We start from the raw sequence: 17,456 nt of genomic DNA, 5'->3' as shown, positions 1-17,456 counted from the left end.
TTTATCTCTTTACTAGTATGGTTTAAAATTTGTCAGTTTCGATGGTTTTCTGATTCACTCGGGCCTCTGTAAAAGAGAATTCTTCATTTTCATTTTCTACAGATAGTCATCAATACAACAAACACCTTAACTTTGCAGAATGCACTGTATCTTATCTCTAAAACGCTTTGAAACCTCTTGCACATTAAAAGTCTTTCTAGAATCACCTGTCTTCACCTTTGACATTAGATCAAGCTGACTCCTCCCTAATCTCTTCATGACGCACTCGGCCATCTCGAGCAGATTGAAGCGCGAGATGTGACAGCCAAGCGAACACCTTTTTTTTCCAGTACACTCCTGCGCCGCACGCATTTCTTTGACGACCACGGATCAAACCATTCCTTCGCGAAGAATCAGCGCTTGCATACTGCCCCCTTATCCAACCAAATCAAATAATTGACAGGCGAAAACAAATATTATCATTCACCTATTTGCCCCTGGATTGTTTTACCCTTAGTTCTTTCGCGTTTGATTTTGTATCGCATTTTGAGGGATATCATTTTAATTTTGTATCGCATTTTACAGGGGATAGTTTAATTTTTCGATGTAATACGTGGCTTTTTGTTTTGTTTTGTTTCCTATGGCCCACTAAAGTATCAAAAGATGAAATACTGAAAAACTCAGACAGATAAGAGAATAATGGTGACGAATAGCACCAAAAACTATCGGTAAATTGCAATCTGATGTCTTTCAGCGAAAGCTGTGTTGGCGATGTACAACAAAGCTGTCTAATTTTCCTCATCTGAATTTCAAACAGCGAGAAATTTCAGACGTATTTTACGTGATACGGGTTTTTTTTAAATATTTAGTTTGATGGACTTGAGTTGTACGTTTTCTATGAATTCAGTTGTTGAATATGCTTCCCATTTTAGAAAGTCAAAGCATTTTAAACATATTTGATATTATTTTCTCTCGATGGTATAGTTATTGGTCTAATGCAGAACGTCACGGTCCATTGGATTAACTACAGAGAACACTCTTGTTGTTGTTTCTTCGATGGCAGGTGCCCGTATCCGCTCCCGTAACCATCATCGTATTACATGCACGTTTAATTTCAAAAATTTTAAAGCTGCCCTTCACTATCGATATTTATTCGCAATGATACATCTCTTACTAACTGACTAAAATAAACATGATTTCTTTGTTTCCTTGACAACGTAATGTCAGGAATGAAAATTATGCAGAAAATATCCAATTATTAATTATTTACAGCAATTTCTACGAATAGTAAGTACAGTAATTCTCTATGATTCCTCAGAGTCACACAAGTTTCTGAGTAATTTTCCATTCGAAAACGAAAGAAAAACAACCTATATATCACGGAGGAAAAAGGTGAATTGTTATACTCGACTAGAAAGCAATGAAGCTGCATAAGATTGTGTTATTGTGCATTTTAATTCTCGTGTTAATCGCGATGGACTTTTCAGAAGCTCGAGGCCGCGGCGGAGGTCGCAGCGGCAGTAGTTCACGATCGAGGGGTAGTTCAAGAAATAGGGGTGGATCTAGTAGATCAAGGTCGTCAGGGGGAAGTAATACCGCTTACAAAGCGAAGAAAGTCACCAAATACACGCCGATCAAAGCTACAAGTGCGCGCTCACCGGTCATTGTAACTCAAGCTACAAAGGGTTCGCGCTCAAGCACTTTTACGAAGGTCTTTGTCGGCTATATGATAGCTCGCTACGCTTTTGGCAGTGCCCCAGTATACCGGTACGGGTATCCCATGTACCGAAGTTACGTCACCATTCCCGAAAACAGAGCCGTGAGACTTGCCTCTGAAGAAAGAAAACTCCTGGACGCAGATGGCAACTTGTGTGTAAACAAAACGAGAAAAGAGGAAGAGCAAACTCTGCTGGAGGGAATTGACGAACATTTAGTGGAACTCAACACGGCAATCGTGTACAAGGAAACCGGGAAGGTAAAGAGATTTGAAGGAATTGATAAAACAGTGTCTCTAGAGGACATTGAAAAGGAGGATTTTGCGCTAATGAGTAATGCTCGGTACAACATGACGATCGTAAATGGAACAAACTGCACGCAAATCGAGAAGAAAGTTAACGGAACCATGGTGGCCATGTACCAGACTAACCCGGACTACCAGACTAACGCGGACTACCAGACTAACCCGGACTACCACACTAACCCGGACTACCACACTAACCCGGACTACCACACTAACCCGGACTACCAGACTAACCCGGACTACCACACTAACCCGGACTACCAGACTAACCCGAACAACGCGGGCATGCTTTACATCAGCTATAAACTGCTTCTCGCTGGAATTGCGCTCCTTGGTTTTCTTAATATGTAAATATTTGAGTTTTATTGTGAAACAATTTTATTCCAAAGCGCAACTCGGTGTATTTGCATATTACCGGTGGATGTTTTTTTTATGCAAATAATACTTATATATAAATATGCATTCAAAAGCAATTTTAAATCCAGAGATTATTACAGTTGCAGTAACTCGATGAAGGTTTTCTTTTTAAAACCCTGATTTGAAAATTGTGAAATATTTTATTTAGTAATGTCAGGTTTTCAGTTAAGCTACAATGTCCAAATATTTAAGTAATTTCAATGACGTGTCACCTTCCGAAAATACAATATTGGCGCAAGCATTTTGACTTCGTAATTGTAAAACTACACAGGCGAGTAAAACAGAGTGATGTTTTTCCGTGGCTCAAGCACGCTCAGCTAAAGACTGAAATAAAGTTCAGAATACCTCCGAGAGGTGTTAAAAGTGTTGTACTTATTCTTAAAATCATCTGGTGTTGTGGGAAATTCAGTCCTCCGGTTTTTAGAACAGGTTTAAGATCGGTTTTCCCACCAAGGTCTTTTTTATTCGAAAGTTTGTTTCCACTGTTTCCAAGTTTTTCCTTACCTTGATTATTATATCTTATTTCAAAATAATACCTTGAAAAAAAAAATGAACCAATAGAGCAACTCTCTCTAGTAATCACTCTTACATGGGGAAGCATGGATCAGCTTAAAAAAAAGCTAAGGATAGGATCTCCCTCAAGTCCCTAAAATCGGGGAATTCACTGCTTATCCATTTTAAGCCCGGTTCAGACGCCGTACTTCAGCCGAGCCGAATCGAATTCGGCTCATGAATCGAGTTCATGTGAAGTCATTACAGCGTCTAAATCAATTCGGAACGGCTGATTTAATTTAGATCAATTAATCCCGCCTGACTCAGCCGGGAAGAACGGCTGCAGACCCGCTTTGATCATAGTTAGTAGCTTTGATTCAGACGCCGTACTTCACATGTGCTGAATCAAATGCATAACTTGAATTATTTTAAAGTATTTTTCTTGCTGTTTTTACATGTGATCATGTGCAAAGGAGTGTTGCAGAAGAAAAATGGGGGATTGAAGGGCCGAGCAAAACAGATAGACAGATATTGAATGGGTGCCCTATTCTACGCCTTTTGAACTGACACTGATTCTTCGCTCTGTCGGTTCCCAGTTTAGGCATTATGAAGTTGTCCTCTGCGTCAACAACGTCCCTTCCCGCCTCTTTTGTGTATCGCTCGCAAAAAGCGACGCTTTTACCATCATGGTGATATTTGTTTCTTCAAAAAATTTAACATTTATTGCATATTGGAATTTCACATTTCAAGCACGAAACACTTACTGATCAACTGCCGGACTTTATTTAGGTACTTCTTTAAAGTGCGCCTAAACCCAAAAAATGTTTTTCGCTTAACGAAATAAGCCTGCGAAATTTGCAAGAGAGTATCGCGCTTCATACATTCCTCATACAACACACCTAGTCGGCATATTTCGGACAATATCGACGACAACCTTCCCAAACAAGTGAAAATGTGTGAAATGCAGACTTTCGCGTTCTCGATTTGACGTCACATTACCCGCTAGAGCCATTCCTCTTTAAACTCGGTCGTGGGGCAAGATGGCGGCTGATTTTCCGTATTTTGACTGGGCACAGAAAATTAAAGATTTGAGCAAATAAAAAAATTTTTGCACAGAAATACTCCAAAAAATTAGCTTATTTCGTTAAGCGAAAAAAAATTTTTGGGTTTAGGTGCACTTTAAAGAAGTGACCATGATAAAATACTTAAAACTTCCTTACAACGACCATGCCATACAATTTAACTTTCGTCATTTATAACATTTGTCAGATTTGTTACTTTAAACTGCGCCGGCCCCGGCCACAAATTTTCTTGAGTTAATTAATTTCGGCCGAAATAAGTTCGGGGTCTGAATCAATTCAGCCAGGATTACTGACTAATTTAGGTCGGCCTAAAGTTGAATTCGATTCGGCTCGGCTGAAGTACGGCGTCTAAACTGGGCCTTAGACTCTTGCGTCCACCTTCGGACACTTGTTTCCCTTTCCATATGGTTCTATCCGCTTTCGGCCGATAGCAGATTTTTCTCAGAGACCTAAACCGTTTTTGAAAGTTTTTTTCCGAATTCGGATTATCGCTATGTGGACGATGCGCAACCATTTTGAACTTCCTTTTCTCTGTTTTTCAGTGTTTTTTAGTTTTTTTCTTTGTTGTTTTTTTGTTTGTTTTTGTTTGTTTGTTTTTGTTCTTTTTGTTTTCAGTCTGTTTTCCCCTGCTTTTTTCATTCCTTTTTACTTACATTTGGTCTTGCTTTTGTAGAGTTACCGGTCTGGTTTAAGAACCATCACAGAACAGTTTGCAGCAATTGTTCCCCTTTTTCTTGTTTTTTTTTTTTTTTATTTTTTATCTTAATTAAAATTATATGATACTCAGCTGAGAAGAACACTTGAGAAGCAAATGCTGCAAACTTTTCTGCGATGAGTTTTAAACTAGCCCAGCAATTTAAATTATTTGCAGTTGCTAGTTGGAAATAAGCTTCAAATAAACTTAAACAATTTTCAATCTGCAGTACTATGTTGTGTACTATGAAGTTAAGGATAGTTAGTCATCTGATTACAGATGAAATACAAAAAACTTTAAAACTTAAAGATAACAAAAACCGATTGCGGTATCTTACCACCTTTACGTAGATGTTAATTCCCAACATGACCTCTGTTCGGTAGATGTTTATGATACTTGCATGGATACAACGTCGAATACAACAAATATGCGATTAATTTGTACGAAACTTACTGAAATTTACACTTGGAAATGAATAAGTCGAACTCCATCGTAAAGTACATGAATATAACCCAGACCGCCAAATTACCTTGCATTTGTACCTTGACGCGACCGAAAAGGAGACTGGGGAAAGTGTTTTTGTATTGCACGACAAGATGGCGGACAAGTTAAAGAGGAAAGCTGAAGTTGGGTTTGCTAAAAAACAGCTCGAGAAACATGGCTGGGCCGAAGGTAGGCAAAATACTAAATAATTCAATGATTTCAGTCGACAGTTAGCATGACTGAACTCATAAATATCGTCAACACACTGAAATGGTTTGTGCGCATGGACCGAGAACTCTCACACGTGGATCATGGACAGAACACAAGGGAATCCTGTTGTAAAGATATTTTGACAAGCTTACGGCATTCTAAAAGCATTCCTGTTACTTTAGACTTTCTGTTAGTTATGATAATGCCAGTTCAACCTTTTAAATAGGTGAAGAAACGATCCTTTACTAATTTGGCGTTGTTCATTCAAATTATGTAATTTTCATTTGCTCATATGTATGGCGTAACGTGAAACGTTTGCAGTCTCCAGAACATTACTTAATGTGCTTTTTTTGCATATTTTCACTTATTTTTGAGAGCTTTTTAAATGAAGATTCTTAGTTTTCTCACTTTCTTCGGACTGAAACTTATATAAGAGATTGATTAGTGTCAGAAAATGATAAAGTATCTTTCATAGCTCGAATTTAGGAGATTAATGATTGTAAGTCTTCTAGCCTTTGGATTTTTGCCTTTTTTTTGTAGGAAAAGGTCTAGGGAAAGAGGAAAGTGGGATTTCTAAAGCAATCAAAGTCAATATTAAAACTGATACTGCTGGGGTAAGGCACTCGTATCAGCTGTCTTTAGTTACTATATTTAGTTCATCTCTCATCTGTTTGGTGAGAATCTTGTGAATGGATGTATACCACAGGGCCCACAGAAATGCAAAACATCTCAAACCTTTGTCTGTATTGAAATCTAAAAACACCAGACTTAAATTTATTATCATTAGCAATAAAACAGAACATTCCTAATTGTGTATGGGTGTGTGAAGCTTTGGTTCAGAATTTTATGAAAATTCTTTTTTTTAACTTTGGCTTTTACCAAAAAAGGATGAGGTTGAAATTTACCAACACCCACTGAAAAGACTCCTAGGAGGTCTAAATGCAGAACAACCCAACACAGTACTTGCTTATACTTTTTAACCCTATAACTCCTAGACATGATTAACATGTAACTTCTTCCACATGCATGCATTATCCTGCAAACATGTGTAGAGAATATTCAAACTTATCAGGAAGAAGTTGTTGTCTTTGTCCAACACCAAATCATTGTTACTAATTTACAAGGAAATGTGTAGCAGCCAGAGGGGAAAATTAAAAATAAGATTTTGGGAGTTGCTCGTAAAGGGATAAAATATTCCATCCATGGTTTCCTCTTTTTTTTTGCAACTGGAAAGCAATAGTGAACATATAGTCTTAATGAGCAGTGAAATAGTCTTCTTAAGAGAGTGTTTCTAATTAAAGGGTATTCACCCGAAAAAACCTTGCTTTTTTTTTCACAGCAGAGTTTTTTAACTTCTCACTCTGTTTTAAGACAGATACTTATTTAGTTTTCTCATAAATTTTTTTTGTGCAATGAGGTTGGGTATGATGCCGGTGATCAGTTTAGTTTTCATTGGTGGGATCATGTCTTCAACAAAACAGCAAAGAGCATAGTGGTACAGGAGAGTGGCGTAAGTATGTAAGTATGCCTGTCTGATGCAATGTCATTTTCCAGCATGGAACAAAAGACTCAATCTTCTTGTCTTTCACATCAACACTTAGTAAGCCCAGGATGATGTACAATTTTTCTGTAATTTTAGTGTAAAAAGATGGTGAAGGATTTCTTGATGTTTGCTTCAGGCTCATTATCATCTTTGATGGTTACAGAAATTTCACCCAAAATTTCAACCCATCAGATACAAAAGCCAAAACCAATTACATGGTTTGACTTGTCAATCCACATTTAATGTTTCATATGGTAATTTTTGTCTGTTTGGTCTGAGTTCACTCGGTTTCCTTCTGATATAATCCCCCGTGCTCATTAGGGACAGCAAGGTCTCAATATGATTTTAGTTTTTTGACAATCAAATGAAAAGCGCTCTTTAAGGTATAGTAGTTGGATTTTTAACTTATCGAAGCTATTTTTGCTTCTCTGGGAGAGTTTCATTACCACTTTACTCCTTTAAAAGAGGCAATATGTCAATATTTTAAAACAGAATGGGAAGAGATGAAAGAAAAAAACTGTAAAATTACTCGTCATGACTTTGAAATGGATGAGATTGCTAACATGCTAAATGTAGCAGGACAGAATCATTTTACCTCACTGTCTGACAAAAGCTAGTGGTGTAGTAGTTTAAACATCATGATTTTCAATAAGTTTAGACATAATATCATGAGGCAAATGACTAAACATTCATTTAAATCTATGAACCACAATGAAAAAAAAACATGTGGTATAAGAGATGTGACTGTGTATCATTTTTTTTTTTTACATGGTACAGGATGGAGTAGAAGTAGTAAAGTCTGGTAAAGAATCGTGTGTGATCAGTAATAAAAGACCAAGCAAGAATTCTAACAAGCCACTGTTATATGGCAGATTTGTCAAGGTATTTAATACTCTTTTTGAATATTTAACAATTATTTGCCAAAAGTGAAGTGAATATTGTTAAATAGTTCTTGAGATCAAGTTGAGGGAATAACTCACCAATGTTGACTTAGCCTGAGGTGAATAATTGTTTTCAGTACAATTGCTCTTACTAGTGCTCTTGAATTCTGTTGTAAATTACATATGTAAAGAAAGTATTGCACATATTTTGTTACAATTGTGTTGATTACTCATACCAAGATAAACAGGCAGTTTTAACAGGGTTTTTTAACTCAATCAGCAAAAACTCCCTGCAGTGCCCCACCAAACTCAGTAGCATCTTTTGTGCTCTTTTTCAATCTAATTTTTTATTTAGTTCTTATTAACCGAGTGGGAGGTCTGTATGGGAGAATCTTGACCGAGGTCGCAAATACAGACCAAACACAGTGAGGTCTGTACCAGCGACCGAGGTCAAGATTCTCCCATACAGACCAACCTAGCTCGGTTAATAAGATGTTTAATTATAGGGCTGTGTCTTGTATGCCAATTTTGTATATTCTTTGTACCTTTTTTTTTCTTCTAGACCGGTCTAGATGCCGGTCTAGATGGGAAAATCTATACCACTTTCAATATTGATTTCAGCCAATCAAATTTGTGAATTCGGTAGTTCCCAGTCCTTGTGAGACACAGCCATATAATAAATCACATTTATTACTTCCTCACAAACATTGACAAAATGCAGGGCAGCCATTTTGTGAGTGTAATTTCTCTCGACCACGTCAAAGCATGGCCAACTACACAAGAAGGGGGTTTCAGTCACTTTTTCGTTATTAACCTTGTCACTTCCAGGATCATTTTAGCAATTCTCCTCACTGTCTCTTGCACAGTTCTTATGATGTTACTCTGAAGAATTTGTTGTTGTGGTCTGCTTGATATTGTATTGGCATTGTAAGGAGAAATTCTGTCTTGGTCATTTATGTGACTTAAAGGGGATAAGGGAATGCCAATGGTGTGATAAGCGGCTGTGCCCACAAAAGGGGCCAGAAGGTGAAATCCAAGCACTAAAGCCTGCTCGCGCAGGCTGAACAGAGGGCAGTAAGAGGTCTTACTAGTCTAAGATATGGGTTAAATATCAGATCATCATCAAAAAAGCTCTTGCAAATACATTTATTTCCCAGTGGCCTTTCTTACTAATGCACCCGATAACAAATATTGTTTTGCCTCAGTTGGTTATCATTCATTCATTTTTTCTTTCTTTCTGTTCAGGCTTCCAGTCAAAATCCAAAAAGAGCACTGTCTGACTCTGATGAAGACACAGATGAAGAACGTGATTTCTCAAATTTGTATGCTAACTTTATTCATGTTCCATTCTCATTAAGAATGCCTCCTAACTTTCTACTTTGTCATTCTTCCTTGAAGTTCCAGCCCAGCAGATGTTTTTCTTTTTTATATATCTTCTTTTCATTTATAAGTTTTCAAATTAACTTGACTTCATAAACATGTGCAGTATATATGCACCCATCAGTTCAAAGCTTTGCCATCCCCCCTCCCCTGAAAACCCACGTCTCCGTCGTACGTACCTGTGTCCAGGGTGTGGGAAATTTGAACCTTGCCTAGGTGCAGTGGGGTATTTGAACCAGAAGTGTCAGCGTAATACATGTGTTTAAGTGAAGGAGTTTAAAGGAAAAGGGTCTGCTTTCTTGTGCTAATGGCTTAGAAAGACAGTTTACACAACATAGATTGGTGCTTACACGAAAAAAACCCAACAGCAGTACCCTTAACTAATACGTGACTTTGCAAGATCCTACAGCAAAGCGCATAGTGACCAGTTGTCAGCTACTTTTGACAATCCTACCAATCCCATTTTATAATTATTTAACAATTGGTTCATGCTTTAGCTTGCACTGTCGAGTTATGGAGCACGCGAGAAGTTTGGAGAGCACGAAAGAAGCGAAAGAGTTGCCCGAGGCGATAGCCTCGGGCAACTCCAGCTTCTTGAGTGCTCTCCAAACTTCCCACGTGCTCCATAACTCGATAGTGCACAGCTGAAAGCATGAACCAATTGTTTTAGAACATAGCCGGTGGAATTGTGCATCAAATACGACGCGAAAAACGGACAACAATATCAGTTGAAGCGAATCGTGACGGCGCTGATGCCGAGTCTCCTTTTCCTTTGTTTTTCTCTTTTTCTGCCTCATTTAAGAACTCTAGCCCATGGGAAAAGGTCGAAACATTGTCTTCGTTTTCGGACTAGCAGGCCGAGTTTCTGTTTGTATCCATTATTGTCGCGAAATGTATTATTTTTCCCCGCGCTAACAATGGCCACTCGCGCGAAAAAAAAAATTTCTGGCGAAATCGGATTTGCTGACGCTATCAGAGTGCATTATCGGGATTTTGAGCACGCTTACGTATAATGAATTTGATTGCGCGACTCTGCTAGCTATGTTCTAATATTATTTTGCAATCCTAATTATTCATTCTTGTGATTTCTTTTAATACTCTTAGAAGCACAGAGGATAAAGTGTTTCAAGCATGTGGCGGTCGAACAGCTCACAAGTAAGGGAGACATTTAGAATAAAGCTTGGGCTTGTTAAAATTGTTTTTTTCACAAATATACTACTAATATTCAACGGGCGTTACAACTTAGGCCGGCGACACACTTGGCGACTTTTGAATACGCAGATCTTTGTGATCGGCTGAATCGCCGGGTGTGCCCAGTGCAGCGATCGGGATTTTGGCCGTTTACCGCGATCAGGGTATAAAATCGCCCGTGTCGTGCCCGTCAGATATCAGCGATTTTCGCGGGCGGCGTTATTCGCCGTGATTGGTGAATAACATCGCCAAGTGTGTCACCAGCTTTAGGCTTTAATTAATGAAATACTATAGACTGTTGCCAGGAGTTTAAAGGAGCTTATTGTTGTAAAAAGTCAATGTTTAGGCCTGAAGGCTAGAGAACAGGATCCTGCAGGGACCAAGTTCAATCTTGTCAAAGCCTTAACCCTTCTATTACCAGGATCTGGTTGTTAACTCTCCCCTCCAGCTGCCACACTTTCCCTTGTAAATTAGTTACAAGAATTTGGTGTTCAATCAAGGTAACAACTTCTCCCTGATAAGTTTGAGTATTCTCACGATCCGTTTGCTGGATAATGTATGTATATTGTAGGGAGAAGTTCCAGGTAAATATTGTATTGTATTGTATTGTAATCTTTATTTAGACACGATCAATTCATCAGCCTATAAAAATACATATCACATACGCTAAGATATTTAAAATTAAAACTACATACTATAACACTAAAGCTGTTTTCCGTGAATGCCGTGCGTTAGACTTAAAAAATGTCATTGATCTTACGTTTAAATAACCCCAGAGACTCTGTGTTCCTTATATCGCGTGGTAAACTGTTCCATAATGTGGCGCCATTGTAGCTAAAGCTTTTTCTGTAATAATTAGTGCGCGGTAGTGGAACATTAAGCTTATTTTCAGATTCCCTGAGGTCATAAGCAGAGTCACGCCACGTAAACTTTGAATATAGATACCTTGGAGCTAGCCCGTGCAGACATCTAAACATCATGGTGGCTTTATGGATTTCCGGCTGGCGTGCAAGATTTTTCCACCCTAAAAACTCGAGTAGCTCAGTTGCATCAGCATCATAGTTAGAGAATGTCAACACACGGGCTGCTCTATTCTGCAATTTCTGCAGTTTGTCTCGTAGCGTTTTCCCACAGCTACCCCAAACAATGTCACAGTAATCAAAGTGAGGTTTTACTAAAGCTTGGTAGATGAGATGTAAGGTTGATGCTGGGATCAGGTGCCTAATTCGCTTTAGGGCCCCGATACCAGAGGCGATCTTTTTCGTTAGTTTTTCGATGTGACTATGCCAATCGAGTTTATCGTCTATTATTACACCAAGCGATTTTGTAGCTGAAACCTGGCTCACTTGAGTATTGTTCATTCTAATTGTTGGTGAAGCTGTGAGAGTATTCAGTCTCTGCCTCGACCCTATTAGCATGAATTCGGTTTTAGTCATGTTCAACGTGAGTTTGTTCGCTTGTAGCCAGTTGAAGACGTTTTCTAGGTCTTCATTTAGACAAAACTGAACGTTCTCAAGATTGCTTCCCGCATATGTGAGGTGCGTGTCATCGGCATAGCGACCCGTTGACAGAGCATTTTTGTGTTCGGTTTTCCAAATATGACTGAAACCATCTGAAAGATTTTCCATGTATACCATAATAGTTTAGTTTCGATAGAAGGATTTGATGATCAACAGTGTCAAAAGCTTTTTTCAAATCTAGAAAAATGACTCCATTGATTTTCTCGTTATCAATATTATATGCCCAAGAATCTGTCGCTTCCAACAAAGCTGTTACAGTTGAATGATTAGCACGAAACCCTGATTGGTTTTGACATAAAATATCGTGCTCTTCCAAATAGGCATATAACTGTTCATAAACTATCCTTTCAAACACCTTCGCCATTATTGGAATCACCGATATTGGGCGGTAATTGTTAGCATCACCGCGGTCACCTTGTTTATAAAGAGGGGTAATCCTTGCATATTTCCAGTCGTCTGGGAACGTCCCTTGGCTAATAGATTGATTGAAAATATCACGTATCGGCACACGAATGAGATCAGCACATTCCCTGATAAGCCTAGCAGATATTTTGTCAAGGCCTGTTGCCTTTGACTTGTCTAGTTTATTTAAAAGTGAAAATACTTTAGTTGGATTGGTGGGTTGGAGCTTAAACCGTTTATCTGTTGCGGTAAGATATCTTTGATAGCTACCACTATCACAATTTATCTCACTGGCAAGTTTTGGACCAATATTAGCAAAGGGGTTATTGAATTCGTTTGATAGCTCCAACGGATTAGTTATCGTTAATCCGTTCACTTTTAGTGACGCCACTGGCGTTTTCCCAGATTTTCGAGAAGTTAGCTCGTTTATAGTCTGCCAGGTCTTTCGGGAGTCGCTGGTTTGCTTATTAAAACTATTTTGGTAATAAGCTTGCTTAGCTGAGCGTATTTGCTTATTGACTATATTTCTTTGTTTCTTAAATAATGCCCAATCGTTAGGATCATTTGTCTTGCCAGCTTTGATTTTTAATATGTCTCTATTATGCATAAGGTCTTTCAATTCAGAGGTAATCCACGGAGAACTCCGTGAACGAACGCGCATCGTTTTCAGTGGGGCATGTTTGTCAGCGATAGCCAGAAATGTACATTTCCATTGCTGCCACATCACGTTTGGGTTGGAAGACTCGTATACATTATCCCAACATTGAGATAGAATATCATAACGAAACTTTTGGCGATCGAAATTTCGGAAATTTCTGTATGTAATAGAATTATGTCCGTTAGACATCCCATTCAGGGAAAGTTTTCTATATACATACACCATGCTATGATCACTTATTCCGATATGACAAACTCCCGAACATGCAATCTTATCCGAGCAGTTGGTATAGATTAAATCAATTAGAGTTGATGAGGTGGGTGTTATCCTCGTCGGTTCAGAGATAAGCTGCTCGAGTCCGTAGACATCAGCAATACTCCTTAATTTGGATGTGTTATTGTCATATCGAGTCGTGATCATGTCACAGTTCTTGTCTCCCAGTACAAAAAATTCTACATTTTCACTATCCAATCTCCCAATTAGGGATTCAAAAGGTGAAAAAATGCCAATAGGAGAGTCAGGTGGTCTGTACCAAGTAACAATCACAAAAGATTTTGAATTTGGCTTATGGATTTCCAAGCAAAGATTTTCTAGTGTATCCATGTGTAGGTCATTTCGTACTGTAAAGTTGATTGAAGTTTTTACATAGAAGCATACCCCTCCGCCGCATTTTGTTAGTCTATCGCGGCGAACTATTTCGTATCCCGGAATATGAACTTCTTGATCTCGAATACTCTCGTTCAGTTTCGTTTTATTTATGGAAACAATATCGATATCATTATTTGCTAATATGATTCTTAATTCGTCTATATGAGTAATTAATTGATTAATATTGAGTGATGCCATTCTAAAACCGCGCAAAGGAGGCAATATTGAGACAGATTTTTCGGCCTTTTGGTTGTTTAATTGATCCCGCACGGCATTGACGGACAGCACATTATCTCATTCTAGGTGCGATTTAAAATTATTATAAAACTGCTCATTACCTTTAAAATTTAAGTGCAGTCCACCTTTGTTGAGTCCACTATGAGATATGTTCTCATGATGGATTAATTTCCATCCATTTTGATGGCAGAACTTCTTTAGATGCTTGTTGGCTGTTTTCACTGCCTGGTCCAGCTTATCTTTTCTGCATACAAGCTCCGACAGCGTAACTGTAGTATCGCAGGTGCTCTCGATCTGTCTCGCGAGATCCACAATCGATTCCGCAACAGCCTTTGGTTCCCTGGTTTTAAGATCATTAGTCCCAATGTGTAAAATCACTTCATTGGGCGAAGATTCCAGATTTGGCTTGAGATAGTGATTCATGGCCATTGTCGTAGCGCCCGAGAAAGGCTTGACTATAACCCTGTGGCCAACTGCTTTTCCCAGATCTTTTCCAGGTATTCTTGAGATCATCGAATCTCCTATGCGCAGGGTTGTGCGCTCTTTTGGTTGTTTTTCGGGTTCGGATTCTTTTCCTGTCAGGGTGTTATTAGGACCTCCTTTACCTTTCGATTTCTTTCTTTTGTTCTTTGATTTCACAATGAAGCCTTGTTCTTTGTTGGCGCAAGGTGTTGACTCATCCATATTTTGGACAATGGTATGTTCGTTAGAGGTGTTACTCATTGAACGGCATTGAGTAGCTGCTTCTCTGGATACGATTTGCAATGCAAAACTTAAAGAATCGCGTTCTTGGACTAACTTTTTATTCTCTTCCTTCAAAGATAGAATTATCTCCCTAAGTCGAGAATTTTCGGATCTCAGGTCTTCCTCATTAGGTTTCTCTTTTATATGAGCCCATATGTTCAGCACTTCAGATTTCAGACAGTCTAACTCCTCTTGTACTGATTTGGCATTCTTGTTAAACGCCGGAGTAGAAGCTTCTTCATTCACGGGAATAACTGAGTCGTCATCAGCCGGTATCTGGAGTAGCTTCTTCAGTTTGGCTTTCACTGCTTTTGTATCCGGACCTTGGACTTGAAGGGTACCGGTACTGTTAAATAAAACCAGCGTGATTGTCTTCGACTTCAAAGAACTAGACCTTTCAGAGGGACTCGCGGTTGCAGAAACTTCCAAATTTAGGACTTTCGAACAAAATTCCTGAAGTTGTGTTAGGCTCCCTTTCCACTTGAATAGACTTTGTTTGTCGTCCCAATGTAGATATTGGTTTAAGGGAGATGAAGAAGGTTCAGTGGCAACAAATTCGGCGGAATTCGTGGAGCCTTCAGATACACGTCCGCACGCCATCATGCAATGGTCCGCAAAATCACTTCTGGGAGTTGAAGGGTTAAGTTTTTCAGGATTCTTTTAAGACCTCGTTCGAACTTCAGGGTTCCTTTTCACAATAACTACATCTTGAAGTTTTCTTTGGTTGCAAGTTGATGGTAAAGGGTGTAACCGAGGAATCTATGAGGCCATGGCCCTCCCCTCCCCTCCCCTCCCCTCCCCTCCCCTATTAAAGATTCTAACGATTAAGGGACTTGCTAGAAGATTAAATTTTCGTCTACTGTCCTAGTCTTGACCAATAGAGTCCCTCCTTAGTCAAAGAAGAGACGGGAGATGTGTTGAGCGATTTGATGATGATTATGGGGGGCGAACTAAGCCGCACATGCGCGGTATATCACGGTTTAAAAAAACTCATCTTACATGTGTCATATCCTCAGAGCTGCTCGACATGGTTTTCGGCTGAATGGCAAACTCCAGCGAGTCTTGGAACAGGACAAGATAGCCATGGCAGCAAACAGGTGATTAGATGTTGCGTAAGCGTGCGCATTAATTTGAATTAACGAGAACAAATTGAGACGGTAAATTTGAAGTGTAACGAACATGCATGCGCGAATACTAGACCACTTTACTGCGGATGCCTCAGAGACGAAAAGGACAGTGGGAAGAGTTTTCGTCCGCAACATTAAATTTGAATCGCTGAAACAGTTGCTCTCATTCACCCTGATGATGACCTAGTGTCGAAAGCATTTGGTTTTTACTTTTTAAAATATATTTTTGCCTTGTAAATAGGTCAGTTGCTTTCTAATTAATCGGTTTCGGAAAAAAAAAAAAACTCGCAGAAAGCAATTTACCTGTGCTTAAGATCTTTATTGGGAGTGTATCACTTTAATTTAGATTGGAAAAATGATCCTAGACTGTATTGCTCAGCGTAGGATACATGCCCATAACTTTCAACCCGTCAGATTTAAAACTAAAACCGACCGCAAATTTTCGTATTCTTACGTAATAAAGAAGCAATTCAGAGAATAAACAGTGCGCAATACTCTAGCGTAAGAAATAGACTAGAGAAGAAACAATGCGCGAGATTCTTGGGTAATAAACAAACAAACAAACCAGAGAAGAAACAGTGAGTGAGATTCTTGCTTTACAAACAAACAAATCAGATAAGTAAGTGTGCGTGAGACTCTTGCATAACAAACAAACAAACCAACCAGAGAAGAAACAGTGCGTCAGATTCTTGCGTAACAAACAAAGGAATCAGAAAATAAACAGTGCGCAAGTTTCTCGCGTAACAACAAACAAACCAGAGAGGAACAGTGCGCGAGATTCTTACACTACAAGCAAACATTCCAGAGAAGACACGGTGCGCGTAATTCTTGCGTAACAAATCAAAAGAAACTAGAGAACACAAAGCAGGCGAGATTCCTCTGTAACAACCGAACAAGCTAGATAACAAGCTTTGAAAGATACATGCATAGCTTCGAACAGACTAGAAAAGAAACAATGCGTTAGATACTTTCAAAACAATCAAACGCTCTGGACCGATCTAAAGCCTCGCTTTTAATTCTTGGGTTTAAGCCATTCATTTGAGATTCCCTGGTGCAATTATCAGCTTCTAGTTTTACTTACCCTTCTTGATTGGCCGGTTTGAATTGTGCGATTTTCATTCGAAATTTTTGCTCGTTGTGTGAACATCTCTTAACCTACCCCATTTTTGCGTTTCCTTTTTTAGCTGTGAAAGTACTGCAGAGGAGAGTTGTGTCCCGAACGTTTATGCAAAGGAGAATTGCAGGGAACAGCCAGTTAAGGAAAAGAAAAACAAGAAGTCGAAGAAAAAAGAAAAAGAAGACCGTAAAGGTAGAAAGAGAAAGAGGAAATACAGGGGAACAAGTGACGGACAGAATCGTACGGACGAGCGTGATACTAATGAAGGCGATACGGACCACAAGCAAACAAAAAAGAAGAAAAAGAAGACAGAAAAGTAAATAGATAGTGCAATATTCATTTACAACTGTCTATGCTGGTCGGAACTGTACCAACCCGCACAGTACTGTCCGAAATGGGAATAAACCATTCAAAATCAGACAGAACAGTTTGAAATTACAAGAAACCTCGCGAAACTAAGTGGAAGCGTTCTAAAGAAGGTGAAAGTACGCAATGGGAACCCCTCTACAATTAAATAGAACTTCTGAAATCGGACAGAACAAACTGGAGTCGAACATAAAGAAAACGCAATTTGAGTGGAAAAGAACTTACCAAAGCAAAAGGGATGAACATTTGAAAGGGAAATGAAGGT

At 38.9% G+C, this 17,456-nt stretch overlaps 4 protein-coding genes across 5 annotated transcripts in view; 3 read left to right on the top strand and 1 right to left on the bottom strand.

The window, feature by feature from the left end:
* The window catches only part of LOC148722298 (uncharacterized), a 63,909-nt gene extending 61,130 nt beyond the window's left edge, over nt 1-2,779 (top strand). Inside the window, exon 2 of the mRNA XM_088737156.1 lies at nt 2,516-2,779. The gene's annotated coding sequence lies outside the window, so the exon portion shown is untranslated. The remainder of the gene's footprint in view (nt 1-2,515) is intronic.
* LOC111330277 (uncharacterized) lies at nt 1,235-2,779 on the top strand. Its single transcript, XM_022935109.2, has one exon. It carries the CDS (start codon nt 1,400-1,402, stop codon nt 2,348-2,350), a length of 951 nt encoding a protein of 316 aa, XP_022790844.2. The 5' UTR covers nt 1,235-1,399; the 3' UTR covers nt 2,351-2,779.
* Nucleotides 2,780-5,231: 2,452 nt separating this feature from the next.
* Nucleotides 5,232-17,369, top strand: LOC111330278 (G patch domain-containing protein 4-like). Of its 2 annotated transcripts, XM_088737151.1 has the most exons (8): nt 5,232-5,356; nt 5,918-5,991; nt 6,795-6,887; nt 7,698-7,802; nt 9,047-9,123; nt 10,286-10,336; nt 15,598-15,678; nt 16,893-17,369. In XM_088737151.1, the coding sequence occupies exons 1-8, from the start codon at nt 5,281-5,283 to the stop codon at nt 17,143-17,145; spliced, it is 810 nt and encodes a 269-aa protein (XP_088593277.1). In that variant the 5' UTR covers nt 5,232-5,280; the 3' UTR covers nt 17,146-17,369. The 2 variants fall into 2 exon arrangements, with proteins under 2 accessions (XP_088593277.1, XP_088593278.1); XM_088737152.1 differs by lacking the exon at nt 5,918-5,991 and having other exon boundaries at nt 5,292-5,356.
* Nucleotides 13,835-15,181, bottom strand: LOC148722297 (uncharacterized). The gene has a single exon (XM_088737161.1). It carries the CDS (start codon nt 15,179-15,181, stop codon nt 13,895-13,897), a length of 1,287 nt encoding a protein of 428 aa, XP_088593287.1. The 3' UTR covers nt 13,835-13,894.
* Nucleotides 17,370-17,456: the final 87 nt, after the last annotated feature.

This window comes from Stylophora pistillata, chromosome 10 (assembly GCF_964205215.1).
Source record: "Stylophora pistillata chromosome 10, jaStyPist1.2, whole genome shotgun sequence".
Classification (NCBI taxonomy): Eukaryota; Metazoa; Cnidaria; class Anthozoa; order Scleractinia; family Pocilloporidae; genus Stylophora; species Stylophora pistillata.
Note: the sequence above shows the minus strand (reverse complement) of the source record. Positions and strands in the feature narration are given on the sequence as shown.